The 25,462-nt window shown below is 47.5% G+C and overlaps 1 protein-coding gene across 2 annotated transcripts; it reads left to right on the forward strand.

The window, feature by feature from the left end:
• The first annotated feature begins 4,005 nt into the window (after positions 1 to 4,005).
• On the forward strand, positions 4,006 to 25,004 carry LOC140201639 (interferon-induced protein 44-like). Of its 2 annotated transcripts, XM_072266065.1 has the most exons (7): positions 4,006 to 4,262; positions 4,357 to 4,402; positions 4,485 to 4,689; positions 8,993 to 9,121; positions 15,033 to 15,189; positions 15,276 to 15,373; positions 24,560 to 25,004. In XM_072266065.1, the coding sequence occupies exons 1-7, from the start codon at positions 4,253 to 4,255 to the stop codon at positions 24,719 to 24,721; spliced, it is 807 nt and encodes a 268-aa protein (XP_072122166.1). In that variant the 5' UTR covers positions 4,006 to 4,252; the 3' UTR covers positions 24,722 to 25,004. The 2 variants fall into 2 exon arrangements, with proteins under 2 accessions (XP_072122166.1, XP_072122167.1); XM_072266066.1 differs by lacking the exon at positions 8,993 to 9,121 and having other exon boundaries at positions 4,009 to 4,262.
• The last annotated feature ends 458 nt before the right edge of the window (positions 25,005 to 25,462 follow it).

Here is a 25,462-nt window from a genome sequence, read left to right on the forward strand (position 1 = left end):
GGGATTAAAGGCAGGTAAATCCCCAGGGCCAGATGGTCTGCATCCCAGAGTGCTTAAGGAAGTAGCCCAAGAAATAATGGATGCATTAGTGATAATTTTTCAAAACTCATTAGATTCTGGACTAGTTCCTGAGGATTGGAGGGTTGCTAATGTAACCCCACTTTTTAAAAAAGGAGGGAGAGAGAAACCGGGGAATTATAGACCAGTTAGCCTAACGTCGGTGGTGGGGAAACTGCTGGAGTCAGTTATCAAAGATGTGATAACAGCACATTTGGAAAGCGATGAAATCATCGGACAAAGTCAGCATGGATTTGTGACAGGAAAATCATGTCTGACGAATCTCATAAAATTTTTTGAGGATGCAACTAGTAGAGTGGATAGGGGAGAACCAGTGGATGTGGTATATTTGGATTTTCAAAAGGCTTTTGACAAGGTCCCACACAGGAGATTAGTGTGCAAACTTAAAGCACACGGTATTGGGGGTAAGGTATTGATGTGGAGAGAGAATTGGTTAGCAGACAGCAAGCAAAGAGTGGGAATAAACGAGACCTTTTCAGAATGGCAGGCAGTGACTAGTGGGGTACCGCAAGGCTCAGTGCTGGGACCCCAGTTGTTTACAATACTTATTAATGACTTGGATGAGGGAATTAAATGCAGCATCTCCATGTTTGCGGATGACACGAAGCTGGGCGGTAGTGTTAGCTGTGAGGAGGATGCTAAGAGGATGCAGGGTGACTTGGATAGGTTAAGTGAGTGGGCAAATTCATGGCAGATGCAATTTAATGTGGATAAATGTGAAGTTATCCACTTTGGTGGCAAAAATAGGAAAACAGGTTGTTGTCTGAATGGTGGCCGATTAGGAAAAGGGGAGGTGCAACGAGACCTGGGTGTCATTATACACCAGTCATTGAAAGTGGGCATGCAGGTACAGCAGGCGGTGAAAAAGGCGAATGGTATGCTGACATTTATAGCAAGAGGATTCGAGTACAGGAGCGGGGAGGTACTACTGCAGTTGTACAAGGCCTTGGTGAGACCACACCTGGAGTATTGTGTGCAGTTTTGGTCCCCTAATCTGAGGAAAGACATCCTTGCCATAGAGGAAGTACAAAGAAGGTTCACCAGATTGATTCCTGGGATGGCAGGACTTTCATATGATGAAAGACTGGATGAACTAGGCTTGTACTCGTTGGAATTTAGAAGATTGAGGGGGGATCTGATTGAAACGTATAAAATCCTAAAGGGATTGGACAGGCTAGATGCAGGAAGATTGTTCTTGATGTTGGGGAAGCCCAGAACGAGGAGTCACAGTTTGAGGATAAAGGCGAAGCCTTTTAGGACTGAGATTAGGAAAAACTTCTTCACACAGAGAGTGGTGAATCTGTGGAATTCTCTGCCACAGGAAACAGTTGAGGCCGGTTCATTGGCTATATTTAAGAGGGAGTTAGATATGGCCCTTGTGGCTAGGGGGATCAGAGGGTATGGAGGGAAGGCTGGTGCAGGGTTCTGAGTTGAATGAACAGCCATGATCATAATAAATGGCGGTGCAGGCTCGAAGGGCCGAATGGCCTACTTCTGCACCTATTTTCTATGTTTCTATGTTTCTATGACTTGGACTTGACTTGGTGCTTGAATGCCGCCGGTGCCAGGACTTGACTTGGAGCCTCCGGGTAGTGGCGAGCTCTTGACTCGGCCCGGGAACAGTAGACAGCGGTTCTTGATTCCCTCTGGCGGGTTAACTGACGGACCCACCTTGATGAGGAAACTTTGCAGGCTCGCTTCGGCGAGGTAACTGGACAGGGTTACTCCGGTGAGGAAGCGCTAATTACCGGCACACGCTTCGGCAGAGACTAGGCTTGTTCCGACCAGATGACATCGGCACACCGTACCTTGGATGACTTTGCAGAGACTCCCGCACCGAACAGCTGAAAGACGGAGACTATAAACTACCAGTTCAGCCGAGTGTAAGTTGCCTCTAACACCAAAGTCGAGGGATACGGGAAAACGGGGAATCAACGGTCTGGATTGTAACATAAACAAGGTAAATTTAAAGGGACCCCGATCCGGACCATGACTTTGATATTCATTGGTGCCGGTCACGTGACAATCCTTAGTGACGGGAGAGGTAACAGAGGATTGGAGGATAGCCAGTGTTGTTCCACTGTTTAAGAAAGGCTCTAAACATAATCCAGGAAATTATAGGCCAGTGAGTCTCACATCAGTTGTGGGAAAGTTATTGGAAGCTATTCTAAGGGACTGGATGTATAGCTATTTGGATAGACATGGGTTAATTAAGGATAATCAGCTTGGCTTTGTGCTCAGTAGGTCATGTCCAGCCAATCTTATAGAGTTTGTTTGAGGAAGTTAGCAGGAAAGTTGATGAAGGCTAGAGTGGTGGATGTTGTCTACATGAACCTCAGTAAGGCATTTGATAATGTCCCGTTTGGGAAGCTGGTCAAGGTTTAGTTGCTCGGCATTCACGATGAGGTAATAAATTGGATTAGACATTGTCCTTGTGGGAGAAGCCAGAGAGTGGTGGTAGAGGGTTGCCTCTCTGGAAGCCTGTGACTGGTGGTGTGCTGCAGGGATTGGTGTTGGGTCTTTTGTTGCTTGTCGATTAACTGGATCAGCAAATTTGCAGAGGACACCAAGACACCAAAGGTCTAGTAGACAGTGAGGAAGGCTTTCACAAAAAATGACAGATGGGATTTAATGCAGACAAGTGCGAGATATTCCACCTTGCTAGGACAAACAAGGGTAGGTCCTACACACTGAATGGTAGGGCATTGAGGACTGTGGTAGAACAAAGGTATCTGGGAATACAGGTCCATAATTCATTGAAGGTGGTATCACAGGTAGATAGGGTCATAAAGAAAGTTTCTGGCATATTGGCCTTCATAAATCAATGTATTGAGTACTGGAGATGGGATGTTACGTTGAAGTTGTGTAAGGTGTTGGTGAGGATTAATTTGGAGTACTGTTTGTTGCTTTGGTCACCTATCTTCAGGGAATGATGTAAACAGGGCTGAATTAGTACAGACTAAATTGGTGTTGCCGGTTCTGAAGGACCTGCGTCATAAGCAAAATGGAATTGATTAGGACAGAATTCTTTAGAACTGAGAAGATTGAGAGAGGTATACAGAATTATGAGGGGTATATACAGGGTAAGTGAAAGCAGGCTTCTTCCACTGAGTGTTGGGTGGGACTACAACCAGAGGCCATGGGTTAAAAGTGAAAGATGAGAAGTCTAAGGAGAACATGAGGAGAAAACTCTTCACTCAAATTGTTGTCAAAGTGTCGACTGAGCTACCAGCACAAATAGTGCATGCAAACTTGATTTCAATGTTTAAGAGGAGTTTGGACAGGTACATCGATAGCCGAGATTTGAAAGGCTATGGTCCAGCTACAGGTCAATGGGAGTAGGCAGTTTAAATAGTTATAGCATGGACTAGATGGGCTGAAGGGCCTGTTTCTGTGCTGGGTCTCTCGATGAATCTATGTATTCCCGAGAAAAAGCTGCTCACGAGATGGTTCACAAAATGTACGTTGGAAAACAGTCTCACATTCCTTCCAGTAAAAGGCAAGAGCAAAGCCCTTGGAGTTGTCCATTTCCACAGTCCTCACACACTTCTTATTTGAAGTGACTCCTCCATTTCCTGAAGCCATTCGCAGGCAAGGTGCACATGATCCTGGGAAACTACTGCTTCCATAGGAAGACAGGACCTCCATCTGGGATTGAGTGATATGGGAAACTATGACAACATCAGCTGATCAAGGAGCAAAGTTGAAGCCGACGTGTTGGACAGGGGAGGGGATGTGAGGAGACTGAGCACAATGTCCACATACTCACAGGGAAGGTGAAGGAATGGGAATTCACCCGGTGGTACTGTAGGGTCTGGAGGTCAGCAACATTCCCTGGTGGAACAATGCGACAGAACTTTCCTGGTGGAAAGTCCCATCATGTTTCCTGTTCGTGGGTGATTGTACTGTAAACAGGAAGGGTTCTTTTTGTGAGTTAACAAGTACACCCTGGGTGGAGTCACTGAATCCGGATGACAGGAAAGGCAAAATGAATGTAGTCTCACTGTAAAATTCTTTATTGGTTCCTGCTTCACTTGATCACCCTCCCCAAGTTCGCACACTGATCAGCTGCAAGCGGAAGTGAAAGTACGAGCAAGAAATAGACTTGGATCCCTGCGGGCTAAAGCAGAGTCAACATACCGGCGCCGATCACTGGGTTTATACAACAACAAACATGGGAAGCAGTGAGTTTATATCTTCAGTCCGTTACTGAGACCATCCCGCCCCCAGTTCTCGAGATAAAAACAAGTAAATTAATACTTTCACATTGCATTTCAGAGCTTTCAAAGGACGGCTGTTTTCACTTCCCAACCATGGACGAACGGTAAGTCCCCATAATTAGGGTGTGAATTCATTAACCCATTTCACCCAGACAGCTGATGCTCTGTCTCCCTGGTCTTTGTCAGGAATCTGGACACTCTGAGGGACTACTTGTGTAACTACAACCCCCCTGAGGGCTGTGGAAGCTCGTGTATAAACATCCTGCTGGTCTGCATGGTGGGGGCTGGGAAATCATCCATCATCAACACATTCCTCTCGGCTCTGCATCCACAAGGACCGACCATGACCTGTGTCCCGACGGGGATGAATCCCCAGTCTGTCACACCAGAGGTACACACACTACCTTTAATTTAATATACAAATGTTTGTAAATACACAGGCAGTTTACGTTGCTCTATTCATTGTGATTTCACTGCCCTTTCTCTGTCTCCCTGACGTCCACATCAGAGGTTGTGAGAGGTCACCTCACTCCAATCTATTGGCTGGAAAGCACATCGGGAGGTCCCGAGGCTGGGAAAGGTACATTTAAATCCAACTCTGATATCAGTGAACAATTTGCTGGAGAATTAAGAAGGGAGGGAATCAAAAGCAATTATAGGCCAGAGGTCAGTGGCTGGAAAATGCGAGACTCAACTGATTAGGATAAGGTTTCGATGCACTTGGAGGCACATGACAAAACAGGCCAAAGTCAACATGATTTTCTGAAGGGGAAACTTTGCCTGAAAAATCTGTTGGAATTCTTTGAGGAAATAGCAGGCAGGAAAGACAAAGTAGTGACAGTGGATGTTGTTTACCTGGATCTTCAGAAGGCCTTTGACAAGGAGCCACACGTGAAATTGCTAAACAAGTTAAGAGTCCATGGTATTACAGGAAAGTTACTGGCATGGACAGAAGTTTGGCTGAGTGACAGGAGGTAAAGAGTAGAAATAGTTGGTGCTTTGCCTGGCTGTCTGCTGGTGGCTCGTGTTGTTACAGTCGATATTGGGAATGCTTCTATGCACATTATATGCCAAAGATTTGGAAAATGGAATTGATTGCTTTGTGGCCAGTTTTGTGGATGATACAAAAATAGGTAGAGGGGAAGGTAGTCTTGGAAGCAGGGATTTTGCAGAAGGACAGACAGATGGGAGAATGAGTGTATGAAATGGCATTTGCAATTTTCCAGTCCTTCAGAACCAAACTAGAACCTAGTGTTTATTTAAAAATCAGTACTGATGCTTCCACAATCTCTTATGGAACCCCTTTCAGAATCTGGGCTGCAGTTCATCTGGCCCAGGTGACTTATCTACATTCAGACCTTCCCACTTCCCATCACCTTCTCCTTACTAGCAGCAACTACACCCACTCCTAGTCCCTGATGCTCTTGACTTTCTGGCATATTGCTAGTGTGTTCCACATTAAAGTGTTATATGGGGGGCGCTGGTAGAGGACCCAAACACAAGACACATACACTGAAGTACTAGGAACAGGACTGGGTATGTCAAGCAAGCAAGGGAAGAGGGAAAGTAATGAAGAAATGATGCTGGATATTGACACAGGCCCTGGGTGAGGCTAGGATTCAGGGCCTGGGCTTGGACTTGGACTAGGAAAGTGGGACCAGGACAAGAATCTTGGAACTTGGAGACTGGGCTAGGACTCCAAGCCAGAGACTGGACAGCAACCCGGAACCTGGGTCTTGACTCGGGCTCGGACCCCGGATCTAGGCGAGGACAAGACATGGCGTGGCTACAGGACTGGACGTGACTACAGGACAAGAACACAAAGCCTTGACTAGACAGGACGAGGTTCTTGGATGTGGCCAGGACAGGACATGGGAACTCCAGCACAGGACGATGAATCTCCAGCATAGGGCTGGGCAAGGTACTCCTGGGCAGGACGTGGCTCTTCAACTGGATTTGGCTCAGCTCTTGGACTTGGCTGGGTTAGGCTCTAGGGTACAGAGCCGGGACTCCTTCTTGAGTTCGGAGCCACCGGGACCCTTCTAGGACACAGGGCCAAGATGCTTTCCAGGACGCAGGGCTGGGTTGGCTGCCAAGGTAACTTGCTGAGATAACTGCCCAGGTAATTGCCAAGGATACCAGCCGAGGTCACTTGACGAGGTCCCTGCCGAGGATACTTGATGAGGGTTCTGACAAAGGTAGCAGGCAAGGTTCGGGCGAGGGTTGCAGTCGAGGGTTTAGGCGAGGGCTTCAGAAAGAAGAGGAAGGGAAGGGAACAGTCCAGCAACCAACACTGAACCCAGGAGTTGTTTATGTAGCCAGTCCAAAATGAGAATCATGTGCCTCAATTAAGGCACACACAGGGCAAGGGAAAACCAGAAAACCTGAAATAAGGATCGATGGACCAGACCGTGAACCAGAATGTGGACTTCACGGACTGGACCATGACACGAAGACTGACAGACTACTTATGGGGTTCATTTGCCATTTCTGTGCACCCCATTACTTCCTCTCCTGTATTATTTTCCAATGGGCTGATATCCACTCTTGCTTCTCTTTGGCTCTATATATCTGAAAAATCTTCAGGTATTATTTTTATATTCTTGGATAGCTTATCCTCAAATTTCATCTTTTCTCTGCTTCTGGATTTTTCAGTTGCCTTCTGCTGGTTTTTAAAATAAACCAAATACTCTAACTTCTCACTACCTTAGCTACATTATACGCCCTCTCTTTTGTTTTAGTGCTGTCTTTGACGATCCTTGTTTGTCATGGTTACTTCATTATGATTTCGCCCCCTTTAGAATGCTTCTCCCACTATGGGATGAATCTATCCTGCACTTTTTGAGTTGCTCCCAGAAACTCCAACCTTTGCTGTTCTGCTGCCATTCCTGCTAGTGTCCCCTTCCAGTCAACTTTGGCCAGCTCCTCTCTCATGCCTCTGTGTTTCCCTTTATTCTACTGTAATATCGATACATCATTTTTTGTTTTTTCCTCCCAAGCCTCAAGGAGAATTCAATCATATTCTGAACCCTGCCTCCAAAGGGTTCCTTTACCTTAAACTCCCAAATCAAATCCAGTTTATTTCACAACACCTAATCCAGAATGACCTGTACTCGAGTTGGCTTAACCACAAATCCCCTCTTTTGAGGACATTCCTGTTCCTTTCTCCACAGATGCTGCCTGATATGGTGAGAATTCTCCACATTTTTGCTCTCTCACCCCAAGACTGTCCTAATTAATTTGGTTTTCATGGTGAAATGGACCGCTGCAGATTGAAAGGGGAATCAAGAGATTCAGGGTAACATTGCTGTAGTCAGAGTGTCTCTGGCTCTGTATACCAGGGATTCAACTGCCCTCTCGGGGGGAATGTAAACAGTCCCAGGGCAGCAAGGGAAGCGGAGTTTCCTTGTGTCATGAGACAACATGTGACAGAGAGAAGATCAGGGAGATTTCCCACAGACTGGGATGTCCTGTGTTACGTACCCCGTAACTGGGTTGCCAAACCAGCAGAAATGGATCACTCAGTTGGAGTCTGGATTACTAGAACTAAGAAAGTTTTATTAAAGAAACAAGCAACACAGTAATCGAAAGGATAATAAATGCAACAGTTCAGCAATGATAAACACACATGTGCACAGAATTAAGATAACAGCATCAATCAAGCTCTATCGTTGTCGAGGGGTAAATGACCAATTTCAAAGTGACACACAAAGTCCAGTTCAATTTAGTTCAGTTCGCAGTAATCGTTGCCATGGCGATGGACAATGTGGGGGGAGGGAGAGAGAGAATGAGAACGACTGATCATTCAGAACGGCTTCCACTCACAGACCTGCGATATTGCTCACAAGCAGCTTTCGGGCGAGTCCTTTGTGATGTCACCTGAGGTCACCGACTGTGACCCCTCCTCCAGATGCGGTCGATCCTCTGCAGTGAACCCGGCACCCAAGCAAGGGCGGACACACACCGGGATCCCGCTAATCGTACCTTTCCACCCTGTGTGTTTGTGGCCCGGTACTTCCCACCAACTCGTGAGAGGCGCACCGCTTCCAGGGTCTCGTTACCTCGAGTGTCGTGTGTGTCCTGCCTTAGCGAACCTGTCCCTTTTTATCCCCCTGCTGGGGTATCGCCTGTCCATCACTTCAAACAGTTCAGGGTTCAAAGGGGGGAGCCGCTCTAGACAGCTCTCTCTCCCGTCCCTTCATTACACATCTCCAGATCGCCTGTCCATCACTTCAAACAGTTCAGAGTTCAAAGAGGGAGCCGATCTTGACAATACCCAGACTGATGGCTCCTTCATTAACACCTCCAGTTGCTGCTTCATTGTGTGCCTTATCTCTCCCTCCCCTGAGGACAGGTGGCAGACCAACTGCTGATGCCACTGGTGCTAGCCCAGGCCAGCAAACATCTTAATTTATCTGTATTCTCGTCACACCTGTCCCTGAGGGAAGAATAAGGATTTCTCCCGCAGATTGGAATGTCCCATCACTGAGCAAAAAGCAGGGAGTTCTCCCATGTCCTGATGCACATTTTTAACCATCAGCCAATGACACAAAGCAGATCTTCAGTTGATCACCATTCTAATGTTTATGGGATCTTGCTGTGTAAACACTGTCTGTCCTGTGTTCTATATTACACAGAACTTTACATTCCATGAAAGATGTCATAGAAATGTAAATCTTTTTGAAAATTTACAGCTCAGGTCCTACAGAGCAGGATGTTTAAAGTTTTGGGATTCAGCTGGATGGAATGCTCTGAAGAATATTGATCGGACAAAGAGAGTGTTACAGATGATCCTGGAAGGGAGAGTTCCCAAGGGAACAAACGTGAGTTTCCTCCATTACTTCATACTCCTGATTTCCACAACCCACTAAACACTGAACAACCTCAGAGAACGAAGGGAGAAATGGCTCCAATACAAGTCTCTGATGCAACATACATGGTTCAGAAGACTGGGTCCACATTCTGATCAGGATGAAGCTGCAATGTAGATTGAAAGAGGGTGGCACGCTGTAAACGAAGCTATTCAGAAACACAAAACAAAGAGTAACACTTGAGAACACAGTGATAATGATTAGTCCTGGAGTTACACATGGGGACACAATGACAGAGATAGGTCGGGGAGTTCCATATCTCTCTCCTTGGTGTCTCACCACCAGCCGTCCCCACCTCACCTGCCCTCTGCACATTGTTGGGACATGTTGACCTCTTGTCCACGTGAGGGAGGACTGAGTGTTGTGCTGACATCCTCCACATGATACAGGTCAGGAGACGGAGCAGTGATGGGGAAATGGATCAATCCCAGCAACACATGACCCCAGCATCTGCTCCACTGCTAGTGAAGGTCACAGGGTCACCTGCCCCGATGATGGTCCGACCCCTGCTCCAACTCACCTGGAGCAGCTCCTCCTTGTCTCCCACCAGTTGCCTTCTGCTGGTGTCCATTATGGGGCAACCTCTCCACCGTGTGGGGTTTGATGTTGGAATTCTGTGTGTGGCCAAGAGATCATGTCTTACTTCCAAACTGATGTGAGAACAGACACTCAGGAGTCGATGGCCATGGACCAACAGAAGAAGGGTGTTGAGGTCCAGACTAGATCAGTTCTGCTCACTGAATTGAAGGAGAAGGCTGGGGTTAGTGAAAGGATGGGGGGGTGTGGTGGGCTGTGTTTGCCCTTGCAAGATTTTGTGAGTAAAACATTTGTGAGTCATTTTATGTGTTTAATAAGATTTGCAGTCTTTTACTTCCATTACAGAAAAACCAAAAGCAGTCACCTTAAACTAATGTCATTACATCAGACACAATCTCTGAAAGTGAACACTAACTGAATGATGGTGTTTGTGAATGATGTGGAACAGATTCTGTGATGAACAATATGTGCCATCTGTCACCCATTACATTCCCCTACACTCTGTTCCTGTTCTTATCTCTCTTCATTCGTCAAAGCCACCATCCCCGGATCAGTCTGGTCAGCCATTGCTGCAATCCTTCCTTGGGTAAGGAATCCTGAACTGTGCACAAGCCTCACCAGGACCCGATAGAATTGGAGCGAGTCGTCTGTACTACTGTGTGACACAGTGATGGAGCAGTCAGTGGTGCTGCCTCGCAGATCCAGTGATTCCCATTCCATTCCAGCCTCTGGAGCTGTCTGTGTGGTGTTCGCACGTTCTTCCTGGGACGATGTGGGCTTCCCCCTGATGATCCTGGTTTCCGGCTCCCACATCCCAATGACGTGCAGGTCATTGGGTCAGTCTGCTGCTGTCATTTCCAGTGGGTTGTCAGAATGGTGGGGAGCTGATGGGGAGATGAGAGAGCAGGGAGAACTGACCAAGGGCTAGCATAGACTGGACTGGCAGAATGGCTAAATGAAAATAACATGAACAAAAGCTGCTGAAGTTATCATTTACCTTCCTATAACCTACTAACCTCAAGTCAAGTCAAGTCATGTCAAGTCACTTTTTATTGTCATTTTGATCATAAACAAGACAACGTTTTTCAGGACCATGGTGCTACATGAACAATATAAAAACTACGTAAAAAAACACAAAAACTACACTAGACTACAGACCTACACAGGACTGCGTAAAGTGCACAAAACAGTGCAGGCACTACAATAAATAATAAACAAGACAATAGGCACAGTAGAGGGCCGTAGGTTGGTGTCAGTTCAGGCTCTGGGTATTGAGGAGTCTGATGGCTTGGGGGCAGAAACTGTTACATAGTCTGGTCGTGAAAGCCCGAATACTTCGGTGCCTTTTGCCAGATGGCAGGAGGGAGAAGAGTTTGTATGAGGGGTGCGTGGGGTCTTTCATAATGCTGTTGCTTTGCGGATGCAGCGTGTAGTGTAAATGTCTGTAATGGCGGGAAGTGAGACCCCAATGATCTTCTCAGCTGACCTCACTATCCGCTGCAGGGTCTTGCAATCCGAGATGGTGCAATTTCTGAACCAGGCAGTGATGCAGCTGCTCGGGAGGCTCTCAATACAACCTCTGTAGACTGTGGTGAGGATGGGGTGTGGGAGATGGACTTTTCTCAGCCTTCGCAGAAAGTATAGACGCTGCTGGGTTTTCTTTGCTATGGAGCTGGTGTTAAGGGACCAGGTGAGATTCTCCACCAGGTGAACACCAAGAAATTTGGTGCTCTTAACAATTTCTACGGAGGAGTCGTCGATGTTCAGCGGAGCGTGGTCGTTCCATGTCCTCCTGAAGTCAACTACCACCTCTTTTGTTTTGTTCACATTCAGAGACAGGTTGCTGGCTCTACACCAGTCCGTTAGCCACTGCACCTCCTCTCTGTATGCTGACTCATCGTTCTTGCTGATGAGACCTACCACGGTCGTGTCATCGGTGAACTTGATGATGTGGTTTGAGCTGTGTGTTGCAGCACAGTCGTGGGTCAGCAGAGTGAACAGCAGTGGACTAAGCACACAGCCCTGGGGGGCCCCCGTGCTCTGTGTGATGGTGTTGGAGATGCTGCTTCCGATCCGGACTGACTGAGGTCTCCCAGTCAGGAAATCTGGAATCCGGTTGCAGAGGGAGGTGTTCAGGCCCAGTAGGCTCAGCTTTCCAATCAGTTTCTGAGGAATGATTGTGTTGAATGCTGAACTGAAGTCTATGAACAACATTCGAACGTATGTACCTTTTTTGCCCAGGTGGGTTAGGGCCAGGTGGAGAGTGATGGCAATGGCGTCGTCTGTTGAACGGTTGGGACGGTACGCGAACTGCAGGGGGTCCAGTGAGGGGGGCAGCAGGGTCTTGACGTGCCTCATGACGAGCCTCTCGAAACACTTCATGATGATGGATGTGAGTGCGACGGGATGGTAGTCATTGAGGCAGGACACTGAAGACCTCATCGGCCCAGGAACGATGGTGACAGCCTTGAAGCACGTAGGAACGACAGCGCTGCTCAGCGAGATGTTGAAGATGTCAGTGAGAATCTCAGCTAGCTGGTCTGCACATCCTCTAAGCACTCTGCCAGGAATATTGTCCGGTCCAGCAGCCTTCTCTGGGTTGACCCTGCACAGGGTTTTCCTCACATGGGCCACGGTAAGACACAGCACGTGGTTGTTTGGAGAAGGGGTGGTCTTCCTCACCGCCACATCATTTTCCACCTCAAAACGAGGACAGAAGTTGTTCAGCGCAAGTGGGAGGGAGATATCACCTGCACAGTCAGGTGATGTTGTCCTGTAGTTGGCGATGTCCTGACTGCCCTTCCACATGCACCGCGTGTCGCCGCTGTCCTGGAAGTGGCTGTGGATTCACTGGATGTGTGCACGCTTTGCCTCTCTGATGGCCCAGGACAGTTTGGCCCTCGCTGTTGTTAAGGCTGCCTTGTCACCTGCTCTGAAGGCAAAGTCACAGGTCCACAGCAGCGCACACACCTCCGCGGTCATCCATGGCTTCTGGTTAGCACGTGTAGTGATGGTCCTGGAGACAATGACGTCATCGATGCACTTGCTGATGTAGCTGGTCACTGATGCCGTGCGCTCTTCTAAGTTGGTAGAGTCGCCATCGATTGCAGCCTCCCTGAACATGTGCCAGTCAGTGTGATCAAAGCAGTCTTGAAGAGCAGAGATGGCTCCTGCTGGCCAGGTTTTCACCTGGTTCTGAACTGGTCTGGAGCGCCTGATGCGCGGTCTGTATGCTGGGATTAGCATAACAGAGATGTGGTCTGAGTAACCGAGGTGGGGGCAGGGCTCCACCCGGTACGCGTCGGAAACGTTTGTGCACACAAGCTCCCCTCTCGTTGCAAAGTCCACATACTGATAGAACTTGGGGAACACTGATTTAAGGTTCGCGTGGTTAAAAATCTCCGGTGACAATAAACAGTCCTTTAGGGTGTGCGTTCTGCAGTTCGCTAATAGCCCCATACAGTTCACAGAGCGCCTCCTTAGCATTAGCGCTGGGGGGAATGTACACATCGACTATAAGGACAGTGGCGAATTCCCGTGACGAATAAAATGGTCTGCATCTAACAGTCACAAACTCCACTAGCGATGAGTAGTATCTTGAAACCAGCACAGAGTTCTTGCACCATTCCGTATTGATGTAAACACACAAGTCACCACCGCGAGTTTTACCAGAAAGAGCGGCACCTCTGTCCGCTCAAAACAAGACGAGCCCGTCAAGCTGAATGGCGGCGTCCGGGATTCCATCAGAGAGCCACGTTTCTGTGAAAACATATTCACAGCAGACTCTGTACTCCCGCCGAGTATTTCGTTGGAGTCGGATGTAGTCCAATTTATTGTCCAGGGAGCGAACTTGGAGAGCGGAATGGACGGGAGAGCCGGCCGGCTAGGGTTTGCTTTTTGCCTGGCGCAGACTCCTGCCCACTTGCCTCGCTTCCGCTGCCTCGCACACCGCTTACCTCGTCCCCATCTCCAGCCACCGGCAGCAGGCGACTCCGAGTACTGCAGGCCCGATCCCTTCAGCAAGCCGAGGTCGCATAATTTAACCAGCAGACCTTCATGAAGGTTTGTTTTCAGTCAATCTCTATATTGTAGCACTATCTGGTGATGGTAGATAGTCACTCTGTTATTCCGGTGCCTTAATCAAAAATTGTGCCTTAAAATTAAACTAACAAATTAAATGAAAGTAACACCAGATCTGAAAGGCCGCTGCTGCCGTGCCATGCCACCTGCTGGTCCTGGATACAATACGCACGATTGTCTCTCCCACATTACTGATGGAGACTGAACAGCTCACACTCCTCAGGATTACATTTCCCATCAGTTTACACACTGACCAACCATCTGTATTATCCTGCAGTGTGAAGGATGTGACAAGAATACACATAGATTAAGATGTTAGCTGTCCTGTGTGATCAGTAGTTGGTCTGCCACCTGTCTTCAGGAGAGAGAGAGAGATAAGGAAAACAATGGAGCAGCATTTGGAGATGTGTAATGAAGGGACGGGGAGAGAGAGTAACCGAAGGCGGGAGCTGTCAAGAGCGGCTCCCCCTTTGAACCCTGAACTGTTTGAAGTGATGGACAGGCGATACCCCAGCAGGGGGATAAAAAGGGACAGGTTTGCTAAGGCAGCACACACACGACACCCGAGGTAACGAGACCCTGGAAGCGGTGCGCCTCTCACAAGTCGGTGGGAAGTACCGGGCCATAAACGCACAGGTGGAAAGGCACGATTGGCGGGAACCTGGTGTGTGTCCACCCTTGCCTGGGTGCCAGGTTCAGCGCAGAGAAACGGTCGTATCTGGAAACGGAGGGGTCACGGTCGGTGACCTCAGATGACATCACAAAGGACTCGTCCGAAAGCTGACTGCGAAGGTCTGTGTGTGGAAGCTGTTTTGAATATTCATTCGTTTTGCTCTCTCTCCTTCCCCCCCACTGTCCATCTCCCGTGGCAGCGATTACTGTGAACTGAACTGAACTTTGCGTTACTTTGAAACTGGTCATTTACCCCTAGACAACGATAGAGCTTGATTGATCCTGTTATCTTAATTCTGTGCACATGTGTGTTTATCATTGCTGAACTGTTGCATTTATTATCCTTTTGATTAGAGTACTGTGTTGCTTGTTTCTTTAATAAAACTTCCTTAGTTCTAGTAATCCAGACTCCAACTGAGTGATCCATTTCTGCTGGTTTGGCAACCCAGTTACGGGGTACGTAACAAGGACCAAATAATTTCTGAATCATCTGCAAACTTTGTTATCACATCCGACATCAGTGTTCTTGCTGTTTCCTCTGTAACCAGTTTTTCTTTGTCTCACTTGGTTACAGCATTCCATTCCTGATCTGTATATTGCCAACTATCCCATTATTCCAGAAAATGTAATTCACGGAGTCATATTCATATTTGACATCGACACCACAGACTTCATCAGTGACGATAAAATGAAAGAGTTTCAGGAGTTACAGACGATGGTGGCACAGAAATGTAAGTGCTTTCTTTTGATCTGTGTAACCATTGTCACCTCAGCATTGCAGCTTCATATTGATATCTGGATCATCTCTCTTTTCCAGATGTTCACAGGGTTGTGATTGGCACCAAGTTTGAATTATTAGGGATACCAGAGAAACACAATGCATGGATTTATGAATATGAGCCACTGCAGAGGAAGGTAATAATCTATAGAATCAGAGAAGTGATATCAATATGGTATTGTTGCAGTGTAACGATCCCACTTTGTGAGTGTGCAGACACATCCACCATTTATTGTCCATCCTTGATCAGACTCGGACAGGTAACAGTGAACCATAATTTCCATGCCATTGTATTGATAACCACAGGAGAAACCTCAGTTCAAAGTAAATTATGATCAAAGAATATAAATGTCACCATATACAACCCTGAGATTCATTTTCCTGAGGGAATATTCAATAATCCATAGAATATTAACCATAACAGGATCAGTGATTGACAGCACCAACCTGGGTGATCGACCAGTGTGTAAAAGACAACAAACTGCAAACACAAAAAGAAAGAAATAATAATAAAATAAATAACTAAACAATAAATATCAAAACCATAAGACCATGAGACATCGGAGCAGAATAAGAACAGGACAGCTAACATCTTAATCTATGTGTATTCAGCCCATTGAGTCTGCCCCGCTATTCTATCATGGCTGATCCTGGATCCCACTCAACCTCATACATCTGCCTTCTTGCCAGATCCTTTGATGCTCTGAACAATCAGGAAACGATCAACTTTTGCCTTCAATACACCCATGGACTTGGCCTCCACATCTCTCTGTCCACAGATTCACTACTCTCTGGCTGAAAAAAATCCTCCTTACTTCCATTTTAAGGTGAGATTAAGAGCCCCTAAAAGTGAGTCCAGTGGGTGTGGGAACATCTCAATGAAGGGGGCAAGTGAAGTTGAGTGACGTTATCCACTTTCATTCAAGACCCTGATGATTGAGGGGTATCAACGTCCTGAACCCAGCGGAGTGAGTCTTAGGGCTCCTGTACCTTCTTCCTGATGGCAGCAGCAAGAAGAGAGCATGTCCTGGGAGGTGTGTGTCCCTGATGGTGGATGCTGCTTTCCAGTGAAATCCCCCGGTTTCCTTGGCTACATAAGTCTAGGGAAGACACACTCTGGTACTGCAAACCCGTGAGATTGAGACAGCTCTTCGACCCCAGACCCCGGTTTGTGTGGATGCTGTGTAACTTGCTGCCCTGTTACAACTCAGTGCCAAAAAATAACAGACAGCACACTGTGTACGATTAAATGAATTATATTGATGAATCTTCACTTTCCTAAAGGGTTAGGAATGAAAAGAAAGAAACAAAAAGGGCCCATAACAATTAAACAGTCAAATGTACATGAGTTGGAGCTCAACTCTTCCCAAAATTCATATTCATTGATCTTCAGTTGATCTCGGCACCTTGCTCCATCGAATCACGGTTGACCCACTGGGTCAAATCATATCACTGGTTCTCTTCAGCATCTTCTCCCTTCACCTCCCACTGAATAAAGGACCCAGATCACACCGGTGTCAGGTACACAACACAAAAACCAGCTCCCCTCATTGGATGGCTCACATTCCAAAGCACCCGTTATCTCTAACCATAACCCAAACACGGCTTCTACAGAATGACCATTACGTTAGCAGTGAAACCTTTCCCAGGGTGTTGCACTCTCCCTCCAATATAATTAGTCATGTCCTCATGGTGTTGAGATTTGTCACCCCGTAATACAAAGCACAACATCCAATCCAGGTGTACATGGCAGTGACATATCTCACCAAGGGGATAGGTGCCACACTCTCTTCCCCAGGTGCGATATAGGCCAGTCTGTCTGGAGGTCTTCTGATTCTTTGAAACCTCCTTACCCCATCATCTATTCTTCAGCTTCAGACACTCCCTGCACTTTTCCTTGTTTACCTGGGGAGCCCCCTCCCTGTCCCTTACTCATGCCTCCCGACAACTCAGGCGCCCTCGTCACTTGGCTGAGCTCGGCTTCATGTCCAGTTGCTTTAGAGTCCAGCCTCCCGTTATTTTCTAACCATAAACCTGCCTGTCCTCTGCTAGTTCCCCCCATTTCAGCATGAGAAGGGTTGGGAATCTCTTCATCAATTATTGAGGAGTTATTGCCTTCGCAGGGCAGCATATACAACACCCCTATTTCCTCATCCTCCTAGTCCGTATCACATTCAGGGGGGAAGGTCTGGTCTAGTCCTTTCCGCTTCCGTTCACCCTCGTCCCCGCAGAATCCTCTTCTCAATGTACCGTCCAGGTCAAGCTCTGGGTCAACACCTACCTCAAGCCCCAGAGGTAGAAGGTGGTTCCGATGGAGAACCTTGACAGGTCCATTCCCATCCTTTGGTGTCACCCAGAAAACTGGAACATTTGGCATCAGACTCTCCAAGATATAGGGTATAGACTCCAGTGGTCAGCCAACTTGTGCTTCCCAGGTTCTTCAGCACAAATTCTTTATAAGGACTTGGTCGCCAGGCATCAGTTGGGAGAACCTAACCTTTTGATCGTACCTTCTCTTATCTCTTCATTCTGTTTGGTAGCCAAGACATCAGCTAACTCATAAGCTTTCCTCAGCTCCCTTCTTATATCAGACACATACTTCAGATAAGATTTCTGTGGTATATCTTCCTCGCCAGTCCCAAAACAAATGTCGATGGGCAACCTCACCTCGCACCCAAACATCAGGTAATATGGCGAGTATCCGGTAGCTTCATTTCGTGTACAGTTGTAGCAGTGGACCAAATGTCCAACTTGTTGACTCCACTTGTTCTTTTTGCTAATCTCTGATTCTGAGCATGTCTAGCAAAGTCCGATTAAACCTCTCAGGCTGGGGTCACTCTGCGGGTGATAAGGCATAGTCCTTGACTCCTCAACTCTAAGCATGCTCAGAAACTCATGTATGAGCCTACTCTTGAAATCCTGTCCCTGATCAATATGTATCTACCTGGGGAGACCATAATAAATGGAATACTTCTCCCAGAACACTTTGGCCAGGGTGGATGCCCTCTGATCCATTGTAGAGAAGGCTTGTGCATATCTAGTATAGTTATCTATAATGACAAAGACATTGACCACGTCGCTGATATCAGGCTCTATTGATAGGAAATCCACGCACACCAGGTCAAGTGGCCTCACACTCTGCAAGTGGGACAATGGAGCGGCCCTCATGGGCAGCGTCTTCCTCCGTGTACATTGAATGCACGACCTGCAGTACTCTTCGACCTCCAACTTCATTCGGGGTCAGTAGTACCGATCTCTGAGCAATCTTGTCAACCCTCAAACGGCCAGAAACACAATCCTCTGATACTTCTCAGGCAGAACCAGCTAGGAATGCCAAGGCCAGTCCGGAGGCGATGTGACACGGTGTAGGATCTGGTTCATCAACTCCAATTTGGGCCATTCTCTCAGTATTAGGGACACCACAGAGTGTTTCATCTTGTGCTCTTGTGCCATGTCCCCCTCTACAACTGCTGACCAAACGGTGCCTATGTCCGGGTCATTTCCCTGAGCGGCTGCCACTTCCCAGGGACTCAATTCTGGCAACTGCTTTGTCTTCAGAGCAGTCAGGTTGCAGTGAGCTTATGGAATGGCACCATCATTAAATCCCAAATGATCTACCGCTCAATTCTGCCCTTGCCTTTCCTTTGTCTTCCACTGTTCTGGAAAACTGTCTCAGTGCTTTCACTCCAGGATCAGGAATGCTCTCCCTCTCTCTGTCCCTGTCCAGCTCTTCATGTACACATTGGGACAACACATCGGCATCAATATTGTGACTTCCTGGCTGGGATTTCAGGCTGAAATCATGGGCAGATAACACCACCAACCACCGATGGCCTGTGGCATACAAATTTGCTGAGGTCAGGATATAAGTTAATGGCTTCTTGTCCGTCCTCACCTCAAACTTGGCACCATAGAGATAGTCACTAGCTTGTCCACCACAGCCCACTTCAAGTTGTGTGTGGGTACATTTGCTCGAAGAGTGACAGACTCCAGCTGACAAATGTGACAGGTCTCAACCCTGGGCCCCGATCCTGATACAGAACACCCCTAAGCCCTCTCCGTTGGCATCTATATGCAGAACGTATGGCAATCCGGGGTCTGTAAAAGCCAGTCAGCAGCTCCTTCACCGACTCAGAGGGCTCTTCACATTTTGCATCCCACCTTGCTCCAAAAGGGTCTGAAATGCTAAGATAATCTTTACTATCTCCTTTCGTCTTTCTCCCTTTCTTCCCCAAGGGAGGGTAACCGCACAGAAGCTGATTAAAAGGGCGACTCACTTTAGATTAGTCCTTCATGAACCTCCGATAGTACCCACAGAACCCAAGCAATGAGCACAGGGCACTCACAGTCTGGGGCCTTGGCCATGTAGTCACCACCTCGATCTTAGTCTGATCCGTAACTACTCCATACTATGAGACAATATGCTCAACATAGCTAACAGATGTCTTGCAGAACTTGCACTTGTCCAGGAAAGTTTTAACCCTTCAGCTTTCAGGTGGCCCAGCACTTTCCGTAGCTTCACTTCAGATTCTTGCAAGGTGGACCTGAGCACTCTGAGATCATCCAGGTACAGCAGCACCTCAAGCAAGTTCAGATCCCCCACTGTTTTCTCTATGACACACTGGTAATTTGCCAGGGCTCTCAATATGCCCTGAGGCATCCTTTCAAATTGGAAGAATCCCAGGGGACATATAAATGCCGTCTTCTCTTTGTCAGCCTCACCCATGGGGATCTGATAATGGCCACTCCCCAAGTCCAGCACACTGAACCACTTCACACCATTCAGGCAGCCCAGCATGTCCCCAGTTCTCCGGACTGAATACTGGTTGGGGACGGTATGCCTGTTCAGAGTCTGGTAGTCCACATACATCCATACCTTCCCATTTTTCTTCCTGGCTACCACTATTGGAGATTCATAGGGGCTTCTGGACTCTCCCTTCAACTTCTACAGATGCTATCAAACATCTTCCACCCCTGCAGGCACCAGTCGCTGTGTCCTTTCTCTGAAGGGGGTGTCCTCTTTCACCTAGCTGGTGTGGTGAGTGCTCTTAGAAAAACCCACATCAAACTCGTCAGTAGAAAAGACATCTTCCAGCTTCAACGTCTTCTCTATCGACCTCTTCTTCCAACCTCAAGGTAGTGAGAAGTGCAGAAAGTCGACTGACTAAGCAGTCAGCTTTAACTTTTTCAGAGAGAGTTTATCCCCGGCTTGTCTCACAGGGACACCATACAGTACCTTCACCAGAAAGAGTTGAGCCATTGACATGACCCGCCTGACAGTGACCTCCCTCTCCAAGGTGTTCCTGACAATCACTGTCATCCTGTTCACCTGCACAACTGAGGGCTTCTGCCGTTTCCTCTCCTCAGTCCGTCCCCTCAGGGGTCCGACTCCTCGTCAGCTTTGTCGTGCGGGGTGGTTGGAACCCTCCAATAACTGGGACATCTCGGTTCAATACTCTGCCACGAGCTCCTTTACCACCACTGGGGTGGCTACCAGTGGTCACTTCAGCAACGGGGGCTACTACTGAGAACTGTACCCTGACAGAGAGCTCCCACACCTCCGTCGCATCCTCCTCTTCTCTTACTTCTCTGATCAGCTTGACAAAATGGGGGTGGGGCGCATCTTACCGGACATTCGGAGACCCCAAGTGATCACGTTCTGTGACTGTGCGTCTTTTGCCACTTAGTCCATTCTTAACTGATTCACTTTGAATGGACTCCCGACGCTGCAAACAACTCAGCTGCCTCTCTAGGTGAGAAATGTAAGCGGAAAGTTTCTGCTCCATCTCCATTGTCCAAACCCCAGTCATAAGCTCCACTGGGCTTCCCGTTGCAGCAAAAACATTTTCTAGCCCTTGCATGTATCCCGCAGAAGTAACAAAGGGGTTCTTTAAGGATCTCTTACGTCATCGGCCGGCCCCCTCAGACCCTCTGCCAATTGCTGTCTTTTTGTATCATCAGAGCTCTGGCGCTCATCCAGCATCTGAGAGATCCGCTCTGCCCAAGTCTCATACTCCCCTTCCCCGACGGGTGGGCGTTATTCCCGAGAACATCCTCAGCCTACGACAACTGGCACTTTGCACCTGGGCACTTTGCCATTTATTTGCCAGGGAGGTAAAGGCCGATACCAACTCAGAATGCTCCTCCCTCGCTGGAGGACTCATTAGACCCTCCACATCAGACCGCTCCTTCCCCTCGCTCCGCAGAAACGAGAGCAGTTTGTCTTTAAAGTCACCGACCCAGCTCCGGGAAACTGAGTTTCCGATTCGGCACCCTCGTCTACACTCCCCTCCTCCCGGAAAGTATGGATGGCCCATGGCCCCCTCCCTCTTCCTGGGCCCCGATAGAACCGGGCAGATCCACTGTCGTTACCTCAGCGAGTGTCTGAACTGAAACAAAGTCTTTGCCTGCCATTTTGTCAAACCACCGCTCCACGATCGTAACTGTTCCTAATGCTTTAACAGTACACAGAGTCCGAATTAACAATTCATTGGGGTTACAAATGTCTATTCCACTCAATACACACGCATTCGTTACCGGTAACCCCGTGGATTCCCACCACCGCTCAACCCCTGCAGCGTTAATAACCACGTACTGTAATCACTTTACCGGACAATGGGTTAGCACGGGCTTAAACACACAACCCACTGGATCACTACTCGGGGCAATCGCACAGCATCGAACTAAATCGATCCCGGATGATACCCCACAACGAAACCCCGTGGTTTTCTTGGCTGCATAAATCGAGAGAAGACACTCTCTTGTCCTGTGAAACTCGCGAGACAGAGATGGCTTTCCTGCACGAAACCCTGGTTTGTGTGGATACTGTGTAATTTGTTACCCTGTTACAAATTAGTGCCATGAAATAACAGACAGTACACTGCATACAATTTGAGGAATTATATTTATGAATCTTAATTAAATGGTTGGTAAAGAAAAACAAAAAGAAGTTGAGTAATGTTGTCCACTTTGATTTAAGAGCCTGATGACTGAGGGGTAATAACTTCCTGAACCCAGTGAATGAGTCTTGGGGCTCCTGTACCTTCTTTCTGAGAGCAGCAGCAGAAAGAGAGCATGTCCTGGGTGACATGTGTCCCAGATGATGCAACAACACTCCATATCGATGTGCTCAATGGTGGAGATAGCTTTACCCGTGATGGACTGGGCTATATTTGCTAGTTTTGTAGGATTTTCCATTCAAGGGCATTGGTGTTTCCATACCAGGCTGTGATGCAGCCAGTCAGTATACTTGTCGCTACACAACCAGAGAAGTTTGACAAAGTTTTAGATGTCATACCAAATCTTCACAAACTTCTAAGCAAGTAGAGGTGCTGCTGTGCTCTGTTTGTAAACACATTTAATTTTTGGGCCCAGAACAGGGCCTCTGAAATAGTAAAACTGAGGAATTTAAAGTTGCTGAAGCTCTCCACCTCTGAACCCCGAAGAGGACTGGCTCATGGACCTCTGGTTTCCTCCTTTTGAAGTTAATACTCAGTTCCTTGTTGTTGCTAACATTGGTGTGGGAAACATAACACCCATTTGCACGTAGCATGATCCCACTGACAGCAGAGAGGTAAACACGGGAGGCAGTAGGAGGTCACTGGGCCTCTCTATCCTGTCCCAGTCACTATGATTCAGCTGATCTGTCTCGGACCTCATCTCCTTCTGTCCCAGTTCCCTGCACTCTTGACCCCCGACCTTCCAAACACTTATCCAGTGGGTAGGTGACCAAAATTGCAGACAATACTCCAAATTATGCTTCGAGTCAGAGAGTCGTAGAGAAATACAGCACAGAAACAGACCCTTCAGCCCATCTGATCTGTGCTGAACCATTTAAACTGCCTACTCCCATCGACCTGCACCTGAACCATGGCCCTCCAAACCCCCACCATCCATGTACCGATCCAAACCAGACCATAAGACATAGGAGCAGAATTAGGCCATTAGGCCCATCGAGTCTGTTCAATCATGGCTGATCCTTTTCTTTCTATCTCCTCCTCAAGCCCAGTTCGCGGCCTTCTCCCCATAACCTTTGATGCCATGTCCAATCAAGAACCTATTAATCTCTGCCTTAAATACATCCAATGACCTGGCCTCCACAGCTGTATGTGGCAACAAATTCCACAAATTCACCACCCTTTGGCTAAAGAAATTTCTCTGCATGTTTTCAACTTCTCTTCAATGTTGAAATTGAGCTTGCATGCACCACTTGTGCTGACAACTCGTCACACACTCTCACGGCCCTCTGAGTGAAGGCGTTTCCCCTCATGTTCTCCTTAAACTTTTCACCTTTCACCCTGAACCTGTGAGACTGCTCCGGCTGCTTCGCGTTTCCTGTCTGCGAGCTTCACGGAGATTTCTCCCGCTGTCTGACAAACTGAGACCCAGGCTGCGGGCCGACTCCGGGTTATCCGGGATTCGGGTCTATGGACTCAATTTGGTTCGGAATGCTGTCGCTTATTTTTATTGTTTTCTTGGGAGTTGGTCTCTTTTTAATTGGTTTTGGGGGTTTGTGCTTTATGGCTGCAAACAGATGAATCTCAGGGTTGTATAATTTATGCACACTTTGACAATAAATGTACTTTGAATGCTTTGACTGCCCTGAGCTCGTCCGCCTTTCCTACAATACTCCCTGCATTGAAATTTACAAAACTCAGAACATTAGTCCCACCATGGTCAACCTTTTGATTTCTGACCTTGTGTGTTGGCTCAGCAACATCTTTCCCCACAACCACTCCACTATGTGTTCAGGTTCTCTGGTTCCCATCCTGTGTAGTTCTAGTTTAAACACCACCCCCACCCCCCTTGCAGCACGAGCAAACCTTCCTGCTCGGATATTGGTTCCACTCCAGTTCAGATGCAAACCATCCCATCTGTACAGGTCCCACCTTCCCTGGAAGAGAGCCCAATGATCCAATAATCTGAAGCCCTCCTCCTCCTGTACCATCTCCTTAGCCACGTGTTAAACTCTATTACTCAGGCTTTACTTTGTGCTGCCTCATTTTACTGATATTTTCTGCCCCCTCCTGCCACACTTTGTTTGTCAAATCCCCCCTCACTCCTCTGTGCCACCAGTCTCTCACTTCCTCTTCAGTTACTGAGCATTCTGCCCTTGGAACCCTCCCCTTTCTGTCTCATCTGAAGCCTGGTCTACACAGTATTCACGTGATTCCCCAGGACACTGGCCACAACACAGTTCAGCTGAAGCCCATCCCAATGGAACAGCTCTCTCCGTCTCCATTACTACTACCATTGCCCGTGAATCTGAAGCCTGTGGAGTTTATAATTCCATTAATACCCTCTCTCTGCTTCCTTTCCCTCAGTTTGAGCAGTTGGCAAAACGCACTGGGATGGACAGGCGTTCCATGTTTGTGGTTTCGAATCAGTGGACAGGTGAACAGATCGAGATGATAAAATGCATCCTGGCCCTGTATGTTCTGAATAATATGGTCAGAAACATTGACCGATTTCTCAAAGCACAGTAATGATCACAGTTGACCTTGTCCAGTGTTGTGAATCCAATCCTGTTTCAGGAGCACGGACACCGCTGTGGGATTGATGTTTTTATTGTTTTCCCTGTAGTTTTAGCATTCTTTATACTTGTTTATATATTTGTACAATCACATGTTTGTCTGTAGACTTTTAGTAACTTGTTGTATAATTGTTCCATTCTTCTGCAGTTTCTTTCCCTGCAAAGTTGAAGGGTAAATCAGTTGGTATCTGCTGAAAGGGTTTTGCAAATAAACTGGCCGAGAGCACTTGGCAGAATAAAAGCATAAAATGTGCTCATGGTCCTTTGTTACTGTCGCTCAGTGTTAGACTTGGTCAGAGTTACGGACAGTCGTAGTTACAGCCCATGTCAGTGACAGCTTGTCACTGTTATGGATGATCACAGTTACCAGCGGTCACAATTACAGCCAGTCACTGTTGCAATCAGTTGCAGTTACACCAGTCACAGTAACAACTGGTCACACTTACAGACAAGTCACCATTATAGTGGTCAGAGTTACAGCCATTCATTGTTAAAGCTTGTCACATTTACAGTCAGTCACAGTTACAGATGGTCACTGTTACAATCGGAGCTGCTACAGCAAGTCACATTTATGGCAGTCAAGGTTACAGCCAGTAACTTTTACAGCCAGTCACAGTTAGAACCGGTCACATTTACAGCTGTCACTGCAACAGCCAGTCACTGCTCAACCAATCACAGTTACAATCAGTCCCTG

Source organism: Mobula birostris, chromosome 8, assembly GCF_030028105.1.
Source record: "Mobula birostris isolate sMobBir1 chromosome 8, sMobBir1.hap1, whole genome shotgun sequence".
NCBI lineage: Eukaryota > Metazoa > Chordata > Chondrichthyes > Myliobatiformes > Myliobatidae > Mobula > Mobula birostris.